At 37.5% G+C, this 21,364-nt stretch overlaps 3 protein-coding genes across 5 annotated transcripts in view; 1 reads left to right on the top strand and 2 right to left on the bottom strand.

Annotated features, from left to right (window-relative positions):
- The window catches only part of LOC139151146 (coiled-coil domain-containing protein 154-like), a 65,408-nt gene extending 64,394 nt beyond the window's left edge, over positions 1 to 1,014 (bottom strand). The window contains exon 1 of one of the 2 annotated variants that reach the window (XM_070723707.1): positions 878 to 1,014. In XM_070723707.1, the coding sequence (XP_070579808.1) occupies positions 878 to 912 (35 nt within the window). In that variant the 5' untranslated portion in view covers positions 913 to 1,014. The remainder of the gene's footprint in view (positions 1 to 877) is intronic. The other variant, XM_070723709.1, reaches the window with a different exon arrangement.
- On the top strand, positions 420 to 8,840 carry LOC139151149 (glutamate-rich WD repeat-containing protein 1-like). Its single transcript, XM_070723716.1, has 7 exons — positions 420 to 523; positions 1,586 to 1,795; positions 2,448 to 2,731; positions 3,459 to 3,666; positions 5,530 to 5,672; positions 6,145 to 6,339; positions 7,605 to 8,840. The coding sequence occupies exons 2-7, from the start codon at positions 1,597 to 1,599 to the stop codon at positions 7,923 to 7,925; spliced, it is 1,350 nt and encodes a 449-aa protein (XP_070579817.1). The 5' UTR covers positions 420 to 523; positions 1,586 to 1,596; the 3' UTR covers positions 7,926 to 8,840.
- A 28-nt stretch (positions 8,841 to 8,868) lies between these two features.
- LOC139151148 (bone morphogenetic protein 1-like) lies at positions 8,869 to 19,659 on the bottom strand. 2 transcript variants are annotated; one of them, XM_070723712.1, is made up of 11 exons: positions 19,394 to 19,659; positions 17,807 to 17,968; positions 16,305 to 16,422; positions 15,109 to 15,237; positions 14,044 to 14,209; positions 13,166 to 13,265; positions 12,338 to 12,682; positions 10,846 to 11,845; positions 10,448 to 10,570; positions 9,748 to 9,855; positions 8,869 to 9,252 (listed from the first exon to the last, which is right to left on the bottom strand). In XM_070723712.1, the coding sequence occupies exons 1-8, from the start codon at positions 19,485 to 19,487 to the stop codon at positions 11,526 to 11,528; spliced, it is 1,434 nt and encodes a 477-aa protein (XP_070579813.1). In that variant the 5' UTR covers positions 19,488 to 19,659; the 3' UTR covers positions 8,869 to 9,252; positions 9,748 to 9,855; positions 10,448 to 10,570; positions 10,846 to 11,525. The 2 variants fall into 2 exon arrangements, with proteins under 2 accessions (XP_070579813.1, XP_070579816.1); XM_070723715.1 differs by lacking the exon at positions 8,869 to 9,252 and having other exon boundaries at positions 9,746 to 9,855; positions 19,394 to 19,623.
- Positions 19,660 to 21,364: the final 1,705 nt, after the last annotated feature.

Below are 21,364 nucleotides of genomic sequence, written 5' to 3'. Positions count from 1 at the left end.
CTCCACACATCAGCTCTACCAAGATTGTTTGATATTACGATATGGTGAATAAAAGGATCATTGCATTTATTTTGTGTTACATGTGATGGAGAACATCATGATCTATAATGTAAAATTTCTCAGGGGAATTTAACATAATTTGCATGATGGATAATAGTTGGACAAGTTTAGTGTCATTCAACAATTTATTTTATTTATAAACACATATTACATATTTTATTTTTATTCACAAGTTTTGAAGTTAAAAGTAATTTGCTTTCTATTCATTCACTTTTTACCACGCGAAAATTCGCATAACGTAGCCGACAACGCTGAGACAGCAATACTAGTCAGCGCACGTATTGTTTGTTGATATCTGAATGCAAATGAAGTACGAACGGGAACTTGCGAGACTTGCATGACGTCATGGGTCAAGCAGCTTTAAATTCAAGATGGCGGTTATTTCAAGGCGATCGTCGGTCTTGCTGCGAAAAATCCATTAGGAGGAGAGAAAAATTACAAATACCGAGTAACTATTGAGCGGGTAGGTTATATGAACACCGGACAAGGTCCTTTTGAAAGTTATGTCACATTTGTGTCTTTGAAAATTTCTGGCGAAGACCGTATCCTGTGCGAATTTTGCGTGTTACACATCGTAGCCCTACCACTCCAATGACCAAGCTACCCGAGTGGCAGAGGCTACGGATTCGCAGCAATATTGAATCTTGCTAGTGTATTATTGTACGGCATAACCACAGTGGGTCGGTATTCAGAAGCGATCGGCTCTGCGGCGTGATAATTTGTTGATATTTTTCGCTAAAGGGCATAGGCCGACCTTCAACGTTGCGCAGATGAAGTCCTCGCAGAGAGACACGACAAAATAACGTAGTTCTCTTACCTGAAGTCCATGTCTGGTTGCAGTATGTCTCCCATTTGTGTGTATCTCCGTATCGAGGTAACATGCTCAACAGTGATTGGTTATATTTGTCAGGTGGTACAGTTAGTCCAATTTCATTGGACCATAACTTTTAGGCGGAAGAGCTCGAGCGAGTTTGAGCTAAATTTTTTCCTCGGGATTCTGAATTTTGCACAGCGTAGCCACCCATAACTTTATATACCACGATACCAAAAATCTATGAATTTAGTGCATCTGTAAACATGTGCATGTAATTATTGTAAAAGTGAAAAATCCGTAAAAATAAATTGATGCGATAAGGTCTGAACACTAAATTTCAGTATAAAATGTATAAATTAGGCGTTATCAATATAAACTACTTTAATTATAAGTTTAATAGTTGCATAATTAATAAATTTATATCAAAAATATGATTTGAAAAATAAAACACCAGTGAACTCAGAGATGTAGACATGGGAAGAGTACAAACTAGTAAAATAAATTCAATAATAATTTAAAATTCATGAAATAATGTGTAACAGTATACATTTTGTTTGCTTACCATTTCTAAATGCTTTGTTACAAATTTTCTTCGCCTATTTTACCAAATTCAAAGAATGCCTGAAGTTGAAAGTTTGTGGCCTGATGAGTGAAAGGTGGTCGACAATTTGACACTAGAGGGCGGAAGAATAACCTCTGACCTCCTTGCAGCACATGTGAAAATGGCGAAGGTTGTTGGTGAAGACGACTCCGGTGATGAAATGGAGGTGATTGAAGCGGGTGAAAGCGACGGAGAAGAAGAAGGTATGGACGATGATAAGGTAGAAACTAAGGCGTACCTTCCTGGTGAACAGATAGAAGAGGACGAGGAATTAGTGCGGGACGAATCGGCCTATTACATGTACCATCAGGCACAAACAGGTGCGTGTGTTCAATCGTTGTTGTTTGTCAAAATTGTATTTTCTATTTGTAACGATCGGTACTGAAGTAGGTGCTTGTTGTGCAGATGAAAGAGGGATCTGCGTTTTGAATGTATATTGTACGCAACTGCAATAATTTCTAGGATTTTCTTTAAGGGAAGGTAAAATAGAAGGATAGGATAGCCTTTCTGTATGTTACTCTCAATGATCACTGCAGCAGTGCAGTCCTGTCGAGTCCAGGTTTTCCATGTTGGATGATGTTCTCTGATGGCAGTGATGTCAATAATAGAATTTGAAATTGTCGTTTTACACGAAATTAAAACATTTAAAGAGTCCTTGTTAAACACAGTGTACCTACTGTGCTCTACACATGTATAGATCTACCCGGGTTATGTAACCCGACCGTAAAATTGTGATACTGTAAAAGCATAAAACATTCTGTTGGAATTTAGTTCCGCTACTTTTGCCAACAGATGAAATTAACTCAGATTGTATCTTGTTTTACTGGCCAAACAAGTAATTTAAATTATATTAAAATGTCTCAAATATCCAAAAATTGGAAATTTAATCCCTGTGAAACATTGATTTTAAAGTAAGGTATGTCTAGAATATGGAGATTGAAAAATAGATTTAATTTCATCACAAAATACCAGGAGCACCATGCCTTAGCTTTGACGTTTTGAGGGACAAGCTCGGCAATGACCGCACACAGTATCCCCATACATGCTACATAGTCGCTGGAACTCAGGCTGAGAAAGCTCATCTGAACAATGTCATAGTGGTGAAGATGAGCAACTTGCACAAGACGTGTAAGGAGGACAAGATGGATGAAGACGATGAAGAAGAAAGTGATAGTTCTGATGAGGAGGATGAGGATGAAAAACCAGAGTTAGAAACTGCCATGATCAGACATGATGGAGCTGTCAATAGGATACGGGTATGTTTGCAAATATATGTGCAGGAATTGCAGTGTTTATGTACTTCGAACAAGTCTTTTTAATTTTTTCCGCAATTTTAAGGGTGTAATTTTTCCTATTGGTTGACCAAAGACATCACCAATAAGGTTTTCTCTGACAGATAAGACTGCCAAATGATCACAAGTCAATTCCAATTTTTCTCCATGATTTTGATTCATCCACAGTTGGACATGAAATTCCCTTCCTCTGTTGTTCTCTGAATCTGATTTCCCATAATCCAGTGTTCTCCCTTGAGTCTTGAAAGTGTAGAGGAAGACAAAAGAAACTCATTAAGTTAGCTATTACTTATATTGCCACGAAAATGTCTTGGGAGAACACTGCATAATCCAAATTTCTATGGTAAGGTACTGTGGTTCAACAAAGCATCAAAATGAGAAGTACATGTAGTAAGTTTTGAATATAGTGTGTTTTCTCTCTCTCTCTCTCTCTCTCTCTCTCTCTCTCTCTCTCTCTCTCTCTCTCTCCATGCATGTCTCTCTCTTTTTTCTTTTTTATCCCAATCTCTCTCTCTCTCTCTCTCTCTCTCTCTCTCTCTCTCTCTCTCTCTCTCTCTCTCTCTGCATGCATGTCTCTCTCTGTTTTCTTTTTTTTCCCAATCTCTTTTTCCCTTTCTGTCTGACACACAAACCATCCCCTTTCATTTAGTCAGTGTACTTTAACAGTACAGGTTTTCTTCTCTTTGAACAGGCCACAGTGGTTAATGACCGACACATCGCAGCAACGTGGTCAGAAAAGGGCAGCGTGCACATCTGGAACCTGAAAGATCACTTTGACGCTCTTGAGGACAGTGAGCTCCTGGCAAAACTAACCAAACAAGACAAAACAAAACCACTCTTTACATTCAGTGGCCATCAAATTGAGGGCTTTGCAATGGACTGGTCACCCACTGTCATAGGTTTGTTCAATGATTTTCCATAATTTTTTACAAAACATTTCATGCATTATATAACTTTTAAAATGTTGTGATGAAATTGTTACACCTGTGGCCACTTTAGTGTTGATTTTATTAAGCCTGTCTGCAGCAAGCAGAAATTCTGTTTGTATAAACGAAACAAAGTGGTGATCGGTGTAATAAATGTAAGGTTCACTATCGGCACCCTACTTTTGGATTGAGATAACGTTCTACTAAAATGTCTCGCCTGCCCAATTCAAATCGATCACAACACTGCACTGTAGACACGCTGTAAGTCTGCACTCCAACGATGAACATCAATAACAACGGTCGCTAATATATCATAGGGGCAAATACTTCAGTGAGGACGTAGCAAGCTTGATTGTTCAAAATATAAGAGATTGTGGTGGCAGTCCGGCACCTAGCGAAGTATCACGAGGAGCTTACAAAGAAACAAGCAAGCGTTTTAAGGATAAGCGTGGAGGGAGCCAGAAAAGTTTGGAAGAGATGAATATGTATCAGGACAAGTTCCCTTCAACCGGGATGAGAAAAGTGTCGTTCATATGGTTACACACATGTGAATACATGTACATGTAAAATGCTACACCGACTGTACTTTACTCTTACCTTTTCACTCGTACCAAGTGAAATTGGAGTACGTATATTCACGGTTTGTAGGAAAGAAACATGGCTTAGTGCAAGTGAATGTTTATTTCGAAAGTTTTGCAGTCAAGACGGGCGATGTCTGTAATTTAATCGCTAACATTTTCAAAGTGGCATTTCCTCAATTCCCGCGTCTGAACAAAGTCTGAACACGACACTTGCGATACACACTATAGTATCGTTGGTATTCATTCACTGCAATATTGAAATCGGCACAAAATGTGTGATGTTCTCTAACACTGACTACATTTGAAACACATGAATTTTAGCAGATACTGAGTACTGATAGGGCAAATGCTGTGATCAACATCATTTGTATACAGTGTATTTTATAATCACTCCCTAATTTCAGGTAATCGGCGTGTCCACGGGTACTGATAGTAGGATTATAATCACCACTGATACAGGGTAAAGTAACCGTTTTATCACCCTTCTGCAGACAGAAATTCTGCTTGTACCAGACAGGCTCGATCAACACTAAAGTGGCCACGGGTGTATGCAGTGATCATTTTAAAGTTGTTGTTTTTTCACGCTATCATGGGTGATTTATAGTCCAATATTTTCCAACTGTAACAAACCTCCATCATTCATGGATACTCAAACCAACATTTTTTTTCACAAATGATTACATCTACAAAGAAAATCTAGCATGAGATGATTTCACACACAGGGAGTAAAGTTCCTTTTATAATGTCAGTGAGGCTTCAATCAGAACTGACTCTTTACAATCTGTAATCTTATATGTCATCTCTTTAATTACCTAGCTACATGTAATTGGAAATTATAGCATACCAGTATATTGATGGTGCAGATACAGTGATCTGATTGGTCGAGACGTGAAAACAACCATGCTATATTCACGATATTGCATGGTTGGCACACGCACAAGCTCTCAGCAGGAGTGAAAATCCTTTTGTGATGTTCCATGCCAGAATTTCAATATACTGTTATGATATAATAGCAATAAATCACACCCAGCAACGGTATACCACTCGGTTTTGACTAGTTCACCTCATATATGCACTCACTATCGCTCATGTATATATCTTGTGAACTGGTCAAAGTCTCATGGTATACCATTGCTGGGTGTGCTTTATTGTAACATATGGTAAGTTCCATTCTTCAAAAGATTATGTAAGTCTTTCTGAATTTTTTTCTCTGATGTTCTTTCCCTTTGTACATGCCACTGGTTTTCCATTACAGGCAAGTTAGCCACTGGTGACTGTAAAAAGAATATCCATCTGTGGAATCCTGCAGAAGGAGGTAGCTGGCATGTTGATCAGAGACCGTACACAGCACATACGGAATCTGTTGAAGACATACAGTGGTCACCGAATGAAACCTCAGTGAGTGGCAATTACTCAATGTCAACCTGAAATCCCTTCCGTCAAAAGTCCACGGATAATGTAGCTTCCAAAATTCTAGCATTCCAAAGAACCAATTCAGCGTCAGAAAGTTCAGAGTTTATGTGTACATGTAGTCTCCATGTTTAAAGGGGAGGTTCACCAAGGATGATTTTTAGATATGCGCTAACTTTGTGGTCACTTTATACCCGGAAAAGCCATTTTCGCCATTTATTACTCGCACGATTTTTTTACCAAAAACGATAAAAATAGTACAGGAAATTGCCTATGTAATTTGTATTTGGGTCGTAGGTACCAAGGCAAGCGGACGAATAGGATTCTAAGCTATGTGGATATGTGCACTACTTAAGAACCCATTACTATTATTATTATTGTTATAAAGCTTATATCTGTCAATATATATTGTTGTATCCCCAAGATGATCTGGTAAATGTTAATGCTGTTTTACTCCCAGGTGTTTGCATCGTGTTCGGTGGACAAGACTATCCGCATATGGGACTGTAGAGCAGCCCCACACAAAGCTTGCATGTTGACAACTACGGCTCATGACAGTGATGTCAATGTGATCAGCTGGAACGGGAATGAACCATTCATTGTGTCAGGCGGGGATGATGGAATGATTAAAGTGTGGGATCTCAGGCAATTCAAGGTGAGGGCCAATTATTGTGCTAGTATAGAAATAACGGGCAACGCGCTGACCATTAACGTTTATTTGTGTGCAAGGGCGAGAGGAAAGCCAAAAATTAACGGGCGAGGCTTGCCGAGCCCGTTAATTTGGCTTTCCTCGAGCCCGCGCCAATAAATAAACGTTAATGGTCAGAGCGGAGTCCGTTATTTCCATTATATTATCAGCGAACCCAAGAAATCGTCAAAATTTCTGAAAATTTCAGGAGCGAACAACAACTGGGCCCCAGAAACTGAGCAATACGCAACGCACTGTTACGCACCCTGTAAAAAATTGACAAATCCGGAGATGTTTTCAGAAAAAAGTATCTCAACTTGACCTACAAGTGCTCCATTTTATTTTGTGATTGATTATGATTTACGATTGAGCTGTAAAGTTACAATACTTTGAGTTGTTAATCTTGTTATTCATATTCATGGGCATGTAAACAAACCATTACTGTGTATTTTTGGTCAGTCACGTGGTTCAGCTCGACCAATCAACATGCGACGGGCAGGGCATGGTAAAATAATTTCTAATAAAGGTCAATGAAAATTTAAAAAAAGCTTGTGGTGTATTTATTGTATTCAGCTAAGTGAACAGTTTGCTGATATATTTTCAAAGGTTAATACATCAAGGACCATTATTACAATGTAGCAGTCCTCCACTCAGGACTAGCAGTTGTACTTCTATTTCTGATCTTGCAGGTGCCCTGTTCTTTCTCCATTTCTCTTTGGGCCACTGGACATTGTCTGTGTATTCCCTCACAAAGCAATACTGGTCTCGTACATCTGATATTAGGGTTCTCACATGTCACAGTCAACTTCTGCAAATTGCCTCCTCTTTTCTTACCTTGTTATCAGTTGTTCCAAATAAACATATTTTTCACCCACCCTACTGGTATACCAGGTGATGACTTTCTCAGTGTAATCATATGATGCCCATGGATTAGTCAATTAGTAGGTGTCCATTTAGGCAATGTAGTAGTCAATGTATGGTGGATCTGTGGATTAGCTACTGATAAAAGATATGCATTAGGCTGTCACTTAAAACATACACAGCACAGGCAAAGAACAAGGGGCATTATGCAGAGGTTTGCCGTATCAGCAAAGCAGTCCCCAATACTCTGATTTCTGTATATACCCACCCGTGGCATCTATTGTTCATGTAGTCAGTTGTGGTGAAATATGTTTTGACGATTATCCCTTGGACTGCCTGATGGTCAAGCTTATTCATTTTCAATTCAACAGAAGGGCCAAGCAGTGGCCAAGTTCAAACACCACACGGCGCCAATCACATCCGTGGAATGGAACTACAAAGACAGCACCGTGTTCGCCGCGTCAGGAGCAGACAACCAAATCACCCTCTGGGACTTGGCACTTGAAAAAGACGACGAAGCCAACAAGTCAGACCAGGGACAGACATCAAAGGTGGACGTTCCACCTCAGCTGTTATTCATCCACCAGGGACAGACTGACATCAAGGAAGTGCATTGGCACGCACAGATTCCGGGACTCATTCTCAGCACGGCTCAGGATGGATTCAACATCTTCAGAACTATCAGTGTCTGAAATCACAGAGCTTTTTTCATTTGCTAATGGAATGAAGTTATTTAAACCCAAGGAATGGGCATTTTATTTCCAAACTTGTGGCTTCAGTTTCAAAAATGTAGGTATAACTCTGTTACAATGAACATAGACAGCAATAGTACATAAGCATTCATTCAGTTCTGTAATCCAGATGTTCTCTTTCATGAAGGACAATTTGCCATGGCTCCGGCTACCCGATCACCAGCTTGTTGATTGCAACAAGAAGAATGTACATGGCTACTGAAAAGTTTATTCTGTGATCAACTTGGAGAACACATGCATTGTCAATATCTTTAAGATTACCACTTATAGCCCTGTATCACTGTTTATATACCACAGGCACAAACTGTTCCTCTGCACAGTTTACCCTATCAGGCACAGTCTCATGCCAAGGAAACCAATCCAATGGCAAAGCCCATTCCCAAAATCCTGCACAACCTACAATATTAAGGAAAAATATTTTCCACATGACCTTCAGGCTTCACACTTCTATGGCTTGAAGTGAGAGGAGTATTCCAGAGCTTTGATGGACTAAAGCTTTCTCAACATGGCTAAAAGTTTTGTACATTGCTAATGGGATAACAATTTTCCTATCTTATTTATGTGTGCAATTTTCCATAGAAATGTTTTGACCGGGAAGTCCACAACTTTGCATATCTTATTAAACTTCATCACATTGTATAAGATGTACCAAAAATTCATTTTCTTGTCAAGAGTAGCCCCTCCCCACCCCCCAAATCACGACCTTTGATCTCTTGTTCAGCAACCAGTTTTTACATGTGCCCCTTGTTTTACCAAAATACCATCAATTAGAAGTAAACCATTCTGTCATCTGTCTCTTGTAATGTTTTAATATTTCTGATGTGTGACATAATAAAATACACACATTATGATACACTTTTCAAAACTCATCAGTCTTTTTGTTGTTTGAAAAAGGTTGTCTTTATTTTGAATTCATGGTAGATCTCAAAAGTTAGAATGAAAAATTCTTAAAGAAATAATGACACTATTTTTAAAAAACGCTGAATACAAAACAAATTTAAAATATACACTTAGCATTTAATATATGCAATGACAAGTGTCATTATGAGATCAGTTTTAAAAAAGAAGTAATGTTTCTTGTTGACAATTTGAGGGTCCATATTCGGCAGTTGTAATTTTCACATGCACAAGAAGGGCTCTTAACAGGAGCAGGCTACACCAATACCGATAGTCCAGGTTCAGCCTAATGAGCTCTAGAGGGCGCTGTTTAGCAGCATGAGTCCTACGCCTTTCAAACTTTGGAGTCTGTGACAAGTACTTTTTTCACCTGTGTAACAATCAAAGAAGACTTACAGGTAATTTCTTTCCTAAATTATCACACAGCTTAAATTGATGACACCCTTCATGTCATTCTAATGATAAGTTCAAATGGTATCCATTACCACAAATCAGTAAAGTTCCTCACTGGAATGTTTTCAACTACAGCTAAGAATTTCACAAAATGCCCTAAAAGTACAACAATTGCAGTTTCATCTTTAAAAATTTCCCAGGTGAGGTCAAATGTTTGTGTTTTTTCAGTTTTCATTGCCCGATCACATTGAATGCTTGCAGACACAGCTAGATACTAAACACATTGAACTTGACACGTGTCATATTGAATTGTTGCAGACAGACACCTTCAAGCTTTGACATCACCGACTGCACTTAATATAATTTCAATTTGGAAGTATACATTTGCCCCAAATTCAGAAAAGTTTTCAAATTGATTTTAAGTAGAAGCAGCAATTCAGAGGACCAATTTAATTATTCTTCCTTGGCTTACCTGTGCCTTTCATACTCAGATGGTAGCATTTCTTTGAACATTCAAGACAGATGATGTCACAATCACTACAATTTTCATCTGTCCAAGCTACGAACACCACCATCTCTCCTGATGAATGTATAAAAATATTCGGGATTTCAGTTTCTTTAATAGCTCTTATATAGCAATATTCAGATAGGCCTGACAGCATTGCATCCCATGACCGTGAGGCATACAGGGTATGCTGTCCCCATGTAGACATCTCTTTGGATATAGTCAGGTTTGAAAATCCTACCTCACACCAGTTCAAGTAAGTATTATGAGCTCAGAACTTTTCATCACTTGCAAATATCTACCACTTCCCAGAGCTTTGCTGTGACTGTTTGAAAACCAACTTTAACTCTTTAACCACCATGGTTTGAACCAAGCCCATTGTTTTCTATGGTAAAGTTGGACCACTAGACAGGGAAATGGGGTGAAAGGGTTAACCCTTTCACCACCATGGTTTGTCCCAAATTCATTGTTTTCTATGGTAAAGTTGGACCACTAGACATGGAAATGGGGGTGAAAGGGTTAAAGCAACTGGACGTAAGCTGTTTGTAGAAAACATTGAACCTAGTCATAATGATAAACCATTCAGAATAAGTAAGGATTCTAAAAAAAGGGAACCTAATTTTCAATTTTCCAAAATTTTCACCAGCACCAGAGAGAATATACTCACCAATCACTGCGGAAGCTTAAAGCACATTTTCACAGAAATTAAATCCTGGCCTCACAAGAAAACAACTTGCAACTCCAGAATGCAGATTATATATTGATTCGAAACAGTGTCATATGGTATCCTCTGTTGGAAAAGAAAAGGTTTATAACAGTTGAACATGTTGTTTCTACTTGCCTTTTTTCCAATCACTTTTCCTGGTATGACCTTTGAACTTCAATCAAATTTGTACATTCAGACTTTTATTTTCATCGAATATACTTTAATATTCATTGTTTTACATTTGTTTCTGCAGAATTTGCATAAAATGAACAAAATATTCTGCGGTAAAAGTATTTGTACAGTAAACAAATTTTAAAACCGCTGTTCACAAACAGAAAAGAATTGCAAGATTGTATTACCTATTATCGTGTCCTTTTCCTCCTATGAAACACAAGCTCCATGATATTTTTAATTCACATAAAAAAATTACATTCAGCTGCTTAATTTCCTATTTTTTTTTACATTCATTGAACGGTACCAAAAATACATGTACAGAGAATTGGCAAGTATGAAAGAAAAGTGTGTCGTGGCTTTTGCCAATTTAAAATGGATGGATGAAGTTCAGCCTTTTCATTTGTAAATTGCACAAAGAAAGTAAAATTGATGCGAAACCATTATCAGTGGAATATATTTATATATAACTTTTTACATAGTTATCATTAATAACATGTTATTTAAATAATCAGTAAACATGCTCCAAATTTTGTTAATATAGCATTTACATATATAGTTCCTCCCATGAGGCTGTTTACAACAGGCAGTTGGTCAGTATAAATTAGAGAAAGTGGTCACTGACAGTCAAAACTGCCTTATTCATAAAGAAGCAAGCAGGAGGATAAAGTTAAATATGGCAGATTTATGTAAATTTATGTAAAAAATTGCCCATTAGCATAATTGCAGTGTGTAATTGATATGCTTTGCACATATTTGCATGAGTTGCAGCATTTTAAAGCAGAGGTGGAGGCAAGAAATGGAAAATTAAAAAAGAAGGAAAGATAAAAGAAATGTGAAATTTTACAGTTAGAAAAGCAAAAGCTAGCTATGAAGGTGGACCCTCTCCATCGGAGTGACTCCACGGTGTAGACGTGCCAATTCCACTGTATTCCGGGCCAGACTCGTCGTTATATCTCGGGGCCAAAGTTTCGGCCCCAGAAAGGACAGCTATAATCCTGCTTTTGCATCGACAGAAATGGAAAAACAAACAAATTTGTTCGCATGGAGCCTGTGTGGAGTATGGTTTCTCTTGTTCCTGGGAGAATATTTCGCTCGGTTCTGTCGTCTTAGCTTCTTCAGCGTTCACCAATGCTGGATCTCCACCGCCACTCAGTGGATACATGGCTCCAGAAGATTCAATTGGTTCTGGAAATTGAAGGAAAAGAGTTTCTTAATGTTCATGATATGATCATGTGGTCACATTAGGTGATAAGATGATAGCTAACTGAATAGCAATTTTACATCCGTGCATCTGCTACCAAAAAGTACTTTATCCTTACAGTGAAGACTTAATTAATTTGTTTATTTATTTATTTATTTATTTGTTTGTTTGTTTATATATTTATATATTAATTGATAACTCTATTTACTGATTGAGTAATTGAGTAATTCATTGACTGACTGACTGACTGACTGACTACAGTGTTAGTAAATTTTCATTCATAATTGCAAAAAGATATACTGACCGAATGATTATTTTTATCTGCCACTGAGGGCGCTCTACCCATTTCACAGGGAATGACCATTAGCAAGAAAGCACTTTCATTGGATAACAAATACTTGTAAATGTAAATGAGCAAGATATAGTAGATAGGTTAAAACTGTCTAACAAACATTTTTGATAAGCCATACACTCACCTATTACATAAGATGCTTGGAATCCCTGACGTACAATACTTTTATCGCTGTGAAATTTGATCCACATGGCACCGTCCAATGACACTACTAGTTCGGGCGTCTCTTCGCCACAGTAAATGTCGTTCAGCGGTGCAGAAGAGTTTGTTCCGAATCGAATTTCCACATAGTCGAATGAACACCTCTCTTTGTACTCGACATCAAACTTGAGAAATTTCAGCACTATCCTGTGGTCTGGGGGAGCATGGATGATCCAGATGCACTCGTGGTTTTTGGGATAGTTGTACGGGAAATACGGAGACTTGATACCACCGGTGCTACTTGTTAAGTTCTGGTTGCACTCAGGTTCTGCATTTCATAAATGGGAATCAAGTGAGAAAGGAAAATTTGCATCATACAACATTATACTGAATCCAATGTCTGAATGCAAATCAGGCTGCCTGCAGTCCTTTTGCAAGGTTATTTGTGATTGGTCCGTTTTTTTATCATAGTGTTAATTAAACCAATCTATTACTTTGTCTATATTGGTGCATAAATCCTATAAGAAATGGTATTCTTATAACTTCCAACAAGCTGAGGGTCAGTCATGTACACAATACTTGGCTTTAAGAAATAAAAAAATCCTCCCTAAAACAGAAAGAATGAAAATACTTTGAGCAGCTCTGCAGCGATAATGACTAATTTTCAGACACAGATAGTGACAAAAACTGAACTGTAAGCTAGCCAGACTGAAGGGTATGGAGGAGAGAACAGCATGTTAAAAGTTAGACAAGCCCACTTAGTTGCCTAAAGTTTTATTCTGAGATAAAGAATTGGAAGAAGTTTGCCTACTTGGACACTGGTAGAGCTCTCTAGCTTGGATGACATCACCCTGACTGAGTCCCTGTCGCTGTCCGATTTTAACACCGTGCATCAGCGGCTCAATGGTATCCTAGGAATTGGAAAAGCAACAAAGAATTACTTGAAAGCAATATTGCAGGATCAGTACAATCAGTAAAGTTTTAGAGTCTCTTGTGGGCCCAGGACTTTCAGATTATCTGTTGGTGTAAATGATAAAGTGAAGATGGATCTAAACCTGTGTCAGTCAATAAATGTAAGATAGTACATGAAATGTATAAATTAGAAGGTGCTGAATCACCACCCCAATTACACAATTGGTTTCACAATTAGAATAAATCACAAAAGTTTCTCTCAAAATTTAGTATTGTGACAGTAGTTAGGCAACTGTGATGGAGGCAGAATACTTCTCGGGCACAGATATTCAGACTTGCAAACTTTTACATTACATTTCCAGTCAACTAAGTATGGGGGCTCATTTTAAAGCTCATGTAATAAATAAGGAGTTTCAATCACCAGCTTATTCTGTGAAAATCACAGATTTAATTTTACCCAAATAGTTACCAAGAGGATGGCAGCCATTTTGAATTCTAAGTGTCGGTGTCAAATATTTGATAGTTTGTTTTTCTAGTACCAAATTCAGCATAGGCCCCTAAGTTGTTTGCTTGATTTTTAAAGGGAATGGTGTGAAGTTCCTGCACAGAAAGTTTAAGCAAAGTTTGAGTCTTTCAACTTTGAGGTGTGTCCTACCTTAATTCTGAAAGTTGTTAATTTCGTTGTGTGCAGCATTTCATGAAAATTCATTTCGTGAAAATGACAAGAAATAATTTATTGGTTGATTCTCAGAATATAAAAAAAATTATTTTCTTTACCTTTCCATTCTTTGTAAATGTCCTGGTAGGGTAGTGCATGATGGACTGGTAGTCGTAGGCCTGACCAAAGGAATTAATCTCCAACTGTGATTTCTTCACAAAATGGTCAAGTCTGTCATTCTGAATATTCTCATCATGGATCTGGACAAACTTATCTCTGTCCGGTCTGGAAAAAAATGGGGAAAAAGGTTGTCGTCATGGCAAACATACTCATCAACCAATCATACGATGCAATTCAGTCCTCCATTCTGACTAAGATATTATATTCAAGTATGTTGTCAAAATTAAACATTCACAAATTATACTTTCCAAATTACTTTTACAGTGAATATTTTGGGTGTGTTCAAAGTCAGCAAAGCATTATCTGTGGATAGTTTGACCCGTTGACCAGCTGATGTAGCATAGCCATAGTCACATAGTGGTCTCAATCCTCTCATTGTTTGGAAAACAAAACTACTAAAACATGGTACTTATTAAGAGCATTTTAAAGGTGATTTTTGTCAAATTCTGTATATACCAGTATATTGATATATTTTCATAACATGTTTATTGGTTAAACAATAATAACTGTGTAAAATTACCAATACGGTAATATTGCAGTATGGCTTGAAAAACTGTTGCCTTAATTACAGTGTCTACTTAAAGGGCAAGTGGCTGTAATTTTTTTATGATTTTCCCACTAATTTTTTAACAGTCACCACAGTTTTTTGTTCTACTTTCCAAAACATGTTGAGATATATGATATTCAGCCCATCAACTCAGCCTGTAAAATCTGTAAATTTGCCGCATTGCTGTTGTTGACCGGTGAATTCTGGTCTAGACTAGAATTCAAACAATGGTGAATTTTACTCGTACAGTGTACAAGCGGTGTGGACAATCTAAACAGTTGGTGTTTCAACATGCTTTAGGGAGTAGAACAAGAACTTGCATTTGACTTACAAAACCATACAAAACAAAAATAGCGAAAAAACTCATCAAAAGTGACAGCTACTTGCCCCTTAATTACAGAATTAACATATTCTTGTGGCTAGAAACTAAACTTGTCCAAGTCCTATAGGTTCATACCTGCTATGTTCATGCCAGAACCCAATCACATGACCAATTTCATGAACTATGACCCCAAACTCAGTACAGAATCCACTGACAGACACTTGTTGTCTTCCATTACCACGGCGACCGACAAATGAGCAACACCTGAAGGTAAACCCGGAAAGAATTGGAATGAAAATAATTTCAATTTGAAAGAAACAACTGTGTGGCATTGGTTTCTTGTGTGATCACTTATCATATAGAGACCACTCTCAATCTGTTTAGCTAACCATGAGCTATGCTAAAACTGCTCTGGTATCAAAAGACTAAAAGGCATTTACAGGTATTAATATTAAAATATCTATGATACAATTTTAAAACACAAAAAAATCATATTGGATTCATCAAGGAGGATATTTAGCTCTTACAAAAAATATCAGCATTTTTAAAGAAGACTGTGGCAGTCCACATGCTCTTTTGTCATATTATCTCTGAGTACTAATATGTACACTCAGTATTAAGATTAGCCTCTTTAATTAGGTTTCCCTTGTACATAAATGTTTAATCAAAAACTGATATTGTAGCAATAGTTTACTTGAAGCATGAAGGGGTATATATTTGGGGTAGAAAACCTGAAGTTTTGTTTTAATGACAAAAATCTATGTCAAAAACTTGATACCACTTTATGAAATTTAATATCTCATTTGACACTAGAGTTTATGTACAAAAAAAGACAATTTTATTTTGCATCATCTATTCTCATTAAAAAGTGATTGAAATGGTGACAAGCAAAACTTACATGACTCTTCATTCAAAATGTGAGAACTTCATTGCCAAACAAAATTGTAGAGTTGTTATTTAGTATTTAAAGTACATAATGTAAAAATCTCAACAAATTTGACCCTGCCAGAGTATTTTTTGAAATTATTCTTTATTTTAAATGTATGATAAGGGAGAAAAAAGAAGCCAATGTATCAGATTATTTGCATAAATTTGCATAAGTTTACCCTTCTTTCTCACCCAACTGGCGGCAGCTTGTCATTCTATTAAAGATGAACCAAACCAACATTTTAATCTTGGATTTACAAATTAATGAAAATTTAATGAATCTTTGCAAAAAAAGGGTTTTTGAACAAAAAATACTGTATTATGAGCAATGCCACCTTAAAGAAAAGTGTCTGGACAAAATATTTATTGAGACAAAAATTGACCATAAACTTTTATCAACTCACCCACATTTTCCTCTTGCAAATTCAACATAGTCTTCCTCTGTGGTTCTTGAGACAAACCTTATACATGTGTGTTCTTCCCAGTGTGCTATAGCTTGATTGATCACACTCAATTGGTAATCTGGACAAAAAGTACCAGAATTACCTGAAGTGTTAAATTTGCTTGCCTCAAACCTCTCTTTAGTTTTGGTGTCATACCAAAAACATACTTCAGAGAGTTTCTAGACAATAAATTTGCTAATCCACATTGGTTGCAACATCATTTATGATTTTACAATAATCAAATATTTTTATTTATGACTGCTTGTTTCATTTATTGCCTGCAGCTTTGCAAATATGCTGCAGTTTCTCAAATATTGGCCAAATTATACCCAGCACTACCACAACGTTGTCAAATTGCTGTACCAAATATGCTGTGGACATGTAAAATATCTGGCACAAAATTCCTGGCATTCAGGGTCGTGGTTGGTGTTAAGGTAGCATGCGTCTCAAAAGTGAAGTCTGAAACTTTTGCTCAAACTATCATCCAGGAAACTTTCAACCATTCTCTTTCAATATTTTGAATAAAAAATCAGGGGTCACCGTGCAATTTTGGTACAGCAGAAATAAATTATCATAAATTTACCAAAAATTGAAATTCAAAATGGCTGCTACCCCTGCGGCTCAAACTCTGATCTGCATTCTGCTTGCTGTAACCTAGATCAGGTTAAGGTAGTTAGTGCTATGATATTGAAATGCTTAATCTTTTGTTTCATGCTTAAATAAGAAAACTTAAAACCATTCCTGTTTAAAAACCATAATAAAAATCAGGGGTCAGCATGCAACATTTTGTAAAAGAGATACAAATTACCAAATATTTCCAGACACTCAGAATTTAAAATGGCTACCATCCCTGTGTTAACTCTTCAGGGAAAGTAAAATTTCAATTTTCACCAAAATAAGTCATTGAAAATTTTATTTACTCCACGAGTTTCAATATTAGCCCCCAAAGTGGTGTACAAAAAAGAGTTGTAAAAAACTTTTAGATTTCTGTCTCAGTGGTGCATTCTACCCTAATTACACAAATTATGATTAATGTTTAGAGTTCGTTATTAATTTACCGGTTATAGGGGCTAATTATGAAATTCTTGGAATAAGCAAAATTCTTAGAGTCTAATATTTGAGAAAATAAAAAAAATTATTTTTTTCCATTTCACAACATGAACTACCTTTGGGCTCCAAGACAGAGACACAAACGTCAGACTGTGAGCCAGGTTAGAGTGAGCAGAATACAGATCAGATTTTAAGCAACTAAGGGGAGAACCATTTGATTTCCTGGGGAATGGAAGATTTTGTGGGAAAAACTGCTAACATACCCATTTCCTCCACTCCCCCCAGAAATAAAATGGTTCTCCCCTAAGTTAAATTTGCATTAACTCCCAGAACAGAACTTGCTCAACCTCTGCACAAATACCACAAGATAACCGGAAGCTGATCATGTGAACGAAAGCAAACAAAGCACTTACTGTCCAACTGTTTGTTTATCTTATAAGGAACTGTAGCATTAGGCCACTTCCGTTCCGATATACTTGTCACAGCCCGCTTGCCCCTGGGCACATGCTTGGTAAATTTTCTGAGAATGTATTCGTCGGCAGACATGGCAATGTCACCTTCTATTACAACATTATCTATAAGGAAAAAAGTATATTAGTTAATGCATATCATGGTAGAGATATTATGATGGAAATTTTTCCCGCGTTGAGAAATTATTTCCTTTGATTAGACAAACTTGAATACTCTGGCTTCGATATGTGATAGGACCACAAACATGAAAATTCGCTCGGAAAACATTTTATTTAACTAGCTGGTAGACAATATCAAGGAGAGTATTCTTTTTTATTGTCTTTGGTAATGATATTCACTGGTGTCCGACCCCATGGTTATCATATTTGATGGTATGGTATCTTCTTCATCTTCATTTTCAAAGAATCTCTCCTTTTCACTGTTTTTTACTAGCTGGGAAAGCGCAAGGAGGTGCAATCGCTACCGCTGTTATCTCCATGGAAAAAGTAACGCATTTAAAGACAATGAAAAATATTTAATTAACCTATAAAAGGAATTTTCCGTTTCGTTTTCTTGTCTGTTTTTTGTGCTGCTACAACTATCGCTAATAGGAAGTATGGCGCATACCAGGTATACAAAAGCTCTGGCTTCAGGGTCTACCCACAATGCCTAATAACTCTTACATGTAACCTTCAAAGATTTCTTCACATTACGCACTGCCACTCAGCGTACAATGGGTCACAATTACGTGAGATTTTATTCAAAGAACCGAATACTGATCTAGCCTTGAACTCAATGAGATGGACGCTTCCATTACTCATGTACTCTGAGAACGACTATGTGTTTTTCACCGTGTTGTGCAGACAACGACGACGCAGTAGTTTTCCTGTCTGAAAAATTTTAATTCAACACTTTAACTGTAAGGAACGCAGCGGCAAGTGTATCCAAAAGATTATCTCCCCACAAAGTCCGCCGCTGTCAAAGTCCATACATTACGTGTATTAAAAGCAGGTTTTTGGAGGGTCTATGGTGCACGTGGAAATTTTAACACGGACAAATTAACGGCGGTAAGTTCACTAGGGTCTGTCGATTCGCTCTCTCTCCTGTGATCAGCCCCACAGGCGCTCCTTAGCTGGGTAGTCTGCTAAGGAGATCAATTTTCGAATCGATCTATTGATCCCGTAGTCGATATGCCCGCCACTGCAATCTAAATAATAAAATAAATAATAATAATCTAAATAATAATAATAATAAATAATTTAGATTGCAGTGGCGGGCATATCGACTACGGGATCAAGAGATCAATCCGAAAATTGATCTTCTTAGCAGACTACCCAGCTAAGGAGCGCCTGTGATCAGCCCGTTTGAAGGCGTGTATGTTGCTCCTTGATTTCATTATTCGATACTGTAGGAGTCTTCTCAACACCCTTCTCCTCAACTCACAAATCAAAGTAAGCTCCCAGGGTTTCCGATCGTTCAACTTGAAATGTGATACGACACGGGGCTAACTGAGGACAACTTCGCAACACGATTAAAAAAGTTCAACTCACCATCGTCACATGGATCGCCGGAGTTCTTCTGGGGCCTCTCTTTCGCAAGAGACAACAGCGCTAAGGAAAACAGTGAGAAAACGCCGATCAACATCACGAATTTGAAAAGACCAACTTTAAAAGTCGAATCGCTCAACAGACGGTCTGTATGTAGTCTTGGCCCGCGCGCCCGGACACCTGCTACAAGAGTTAAAACTTTGCTGGAGTGAGCCAGCAAAAACAAAAGACTAACGCACGATGTTTGTCTGTGGTTTATTTACTCATCTAAGTGGTCAGCTGTCAAGTAGGTCACCTTGATACACGCTCCACCGTTTGCGCCTTTATAATCTTGGATTGAGACAAATTAGAGATTGCAGATTGGGTGCTATTGTTTGCGCAAAAGTTCAGAGGTTATGAATGAGCTTCAAATACTTAATCTAAAACAAAGAAATTGTTTTTGAAAAATATGTTGGTAAACCCATAGCACTGTTTAATGTCAACTTGTGAACTTACTCAATGCCATACAAGCTCCAGGCCTAAGTCACAACACCGCGTCGATAGGAAGTTACTACACGGTTCAAAATATGTAATAATTATGTAAAGTGTTGTATAATTATACCAGTGCATAACTCTGCTACCGTAACGTAATTCTGTTTTTGTAACGCTTACTTTGGAACAGATTGAATAATGTGAGCATTTAGGATAGTTTTAGCTTTGAAGAAAAACTTTTGAAGAGTAAATGGAAATTAATCCTCTATACGCTTTAAATTTTACAGAGGACTTCTAACGACCATCTGTGTGCATTTCGTCCAAACAATAAGTGAACTTTGTTTCTTGTTCTCTCTGCCGTCATTATATGATGCAAAAACTCAGAATTTCCAAGACTGCTCACAATTCTCAACACAATGGATAAAAATATTACTACCCGATGAAAAAGAGGCACTTTTAATCGGAATTATAGAAGTGAATCAAATAACTGTGTTATACGGAGAGGATAAAAATTCTGCTGACGTCGTCACAAAGTCGTTTTATTAAGTCTATACATTTGAAATATTTCGAGGCCAAGTACTTGTACAAATTTGAACAATGCCGCTAATCATGATCAATAGTGTGTTGACCTTTGATCCGTGTTTGTGATTGGTATCATCAATTGGTCAGCCTTTATCTTTTTCCCCCCAATCGGCAGCTAATTGTTATGAACTAACCGTCACCTTGAGAGGGTGACCCAGACAGTTAGGCGAGGCTATTTATCGAAGGACAGTCTTGAGGTCAGTGCAATCCGGAGAGAGAGGGAATACGACTCGGGCCTGCAGAGATGAACGAGGACAGGGTCACGGAAAAGCGGTAACAAAGACAGGAAGCCGACAGCCAGAATCTACTGCCAGATAAGAGATATCATTGTGTACTATCAATAACTAGTGACTGGCGATGAGGAGGGGATCATGTGCGTGTCATGGAATCTGTGTTACAAATAATAATAAAAATACTCTTACACAAAGGGTCACATGCCCTTTAAGGTAGAATGTGCCTCGAGGACAGAAAGTCGGACTCTCAAACTTTTACAATTCTTTTACTTGTCCACCACTTGTGGCGGCTCATTTTCAAACTCATGGTGTACTAGAAGAAAGACTTTGACCGGCTTATTTTTTGAAAATCGAAAATTTTATTTTCCTTCTTAGAGTTAACGCAGGGATGGCGGCCATTTTGAATTTCAAATATCGGTAAATCTTGAGTAATTTGTTTTAGTACCAAAATTTGCACGGTGACCCCTGATTTTTTATTTATGATTTTGAAAGAGAATGGTTGAAAGATTCCTTGAGGAAAGCTTGAGCCAAATTTTAAGTCTTTCACTTTTGAGGTGCATACTACCTTAAGAGGCTGATGTTAAAGTAATTGGACTAACCCTGAATATCGATTACAATCTGCTGCCGTCAGTTTTATATCTCTCCAGCATAACATCATTCACGGCACTTTACTTTTACTTTTTCTCTC

The sequence above is a fragment of the Ptychodera flava genome, chromosome 15 (genome assembly GCF_041260155.1).
Source record: "Ptychodera flava strain L36383 chromosome 15, AS_Pfla_20210202, whole genome shotgun sequence".
In the NCBI taxonomy this organism is placed as follows: Eukaryota; Metazoa; Hemichordata; class Enteropneusta; family Ptychoderidae; genus Ptychodera; species Ptychodera flava.
The sequence above is the reverse complement of the archived record's forward strand: the minus strand, read 5'-3'. Positions and strand labels throughout refer to the sequence as shown.

What these genes read in the sequence shown, in the direction of transcription:
- LOC139151149 (XM_070723716.1), top strand. Translation starts at nt 1,597, where the DNA reads ATGGCGAAGGTTGTTGGTGAAGACGACTCCGGTGATGAAATGGAGGTG. An exon ending in GTACCATCAGGCACAAACAG is followed by an intron (nt 1,796 to 2,447) that starts GTGCGTGTGTTC and finishes ACAAAATACCAG; the next exon opens with GAGCACCATGCCTTAGCTTT. An exon ending in GGTCACCGAATGAAACCTCA is followed by an intron (nt 5,673 to 6,144) that starts GTGAGTGGCAAT and finishes TTTTACTCCCAG; the next exon opens with GTGTTTGCATCGTGTTCGGT.
- LOC139151148 (XM_070723712.1), bottom strand. Translation starts at nt 19,487, where the DNA reads ATGTTGATCGGCGTTTTCTCACTGTTTTCCTTAGCGCTGTTGTCTCTT. An exon ending in GATAAACAAACAGTTGGACA is followed by an intron (nt 16,423 to 17,806) that starts GTAAGTGCTTTG and finishes CTTTTTGTCCAG; the next exon opens with ATTACCAATTGAGTGTGATC. An exon ending in CATTTACAAAGAATGGAAAG is followed by an intron (nt 13,266 to 14,043) that starts GTAAAGAAAATA and finishes TCCAATTCCTAG; the next exon opens with GATACCATTGAGCCGCTGAT.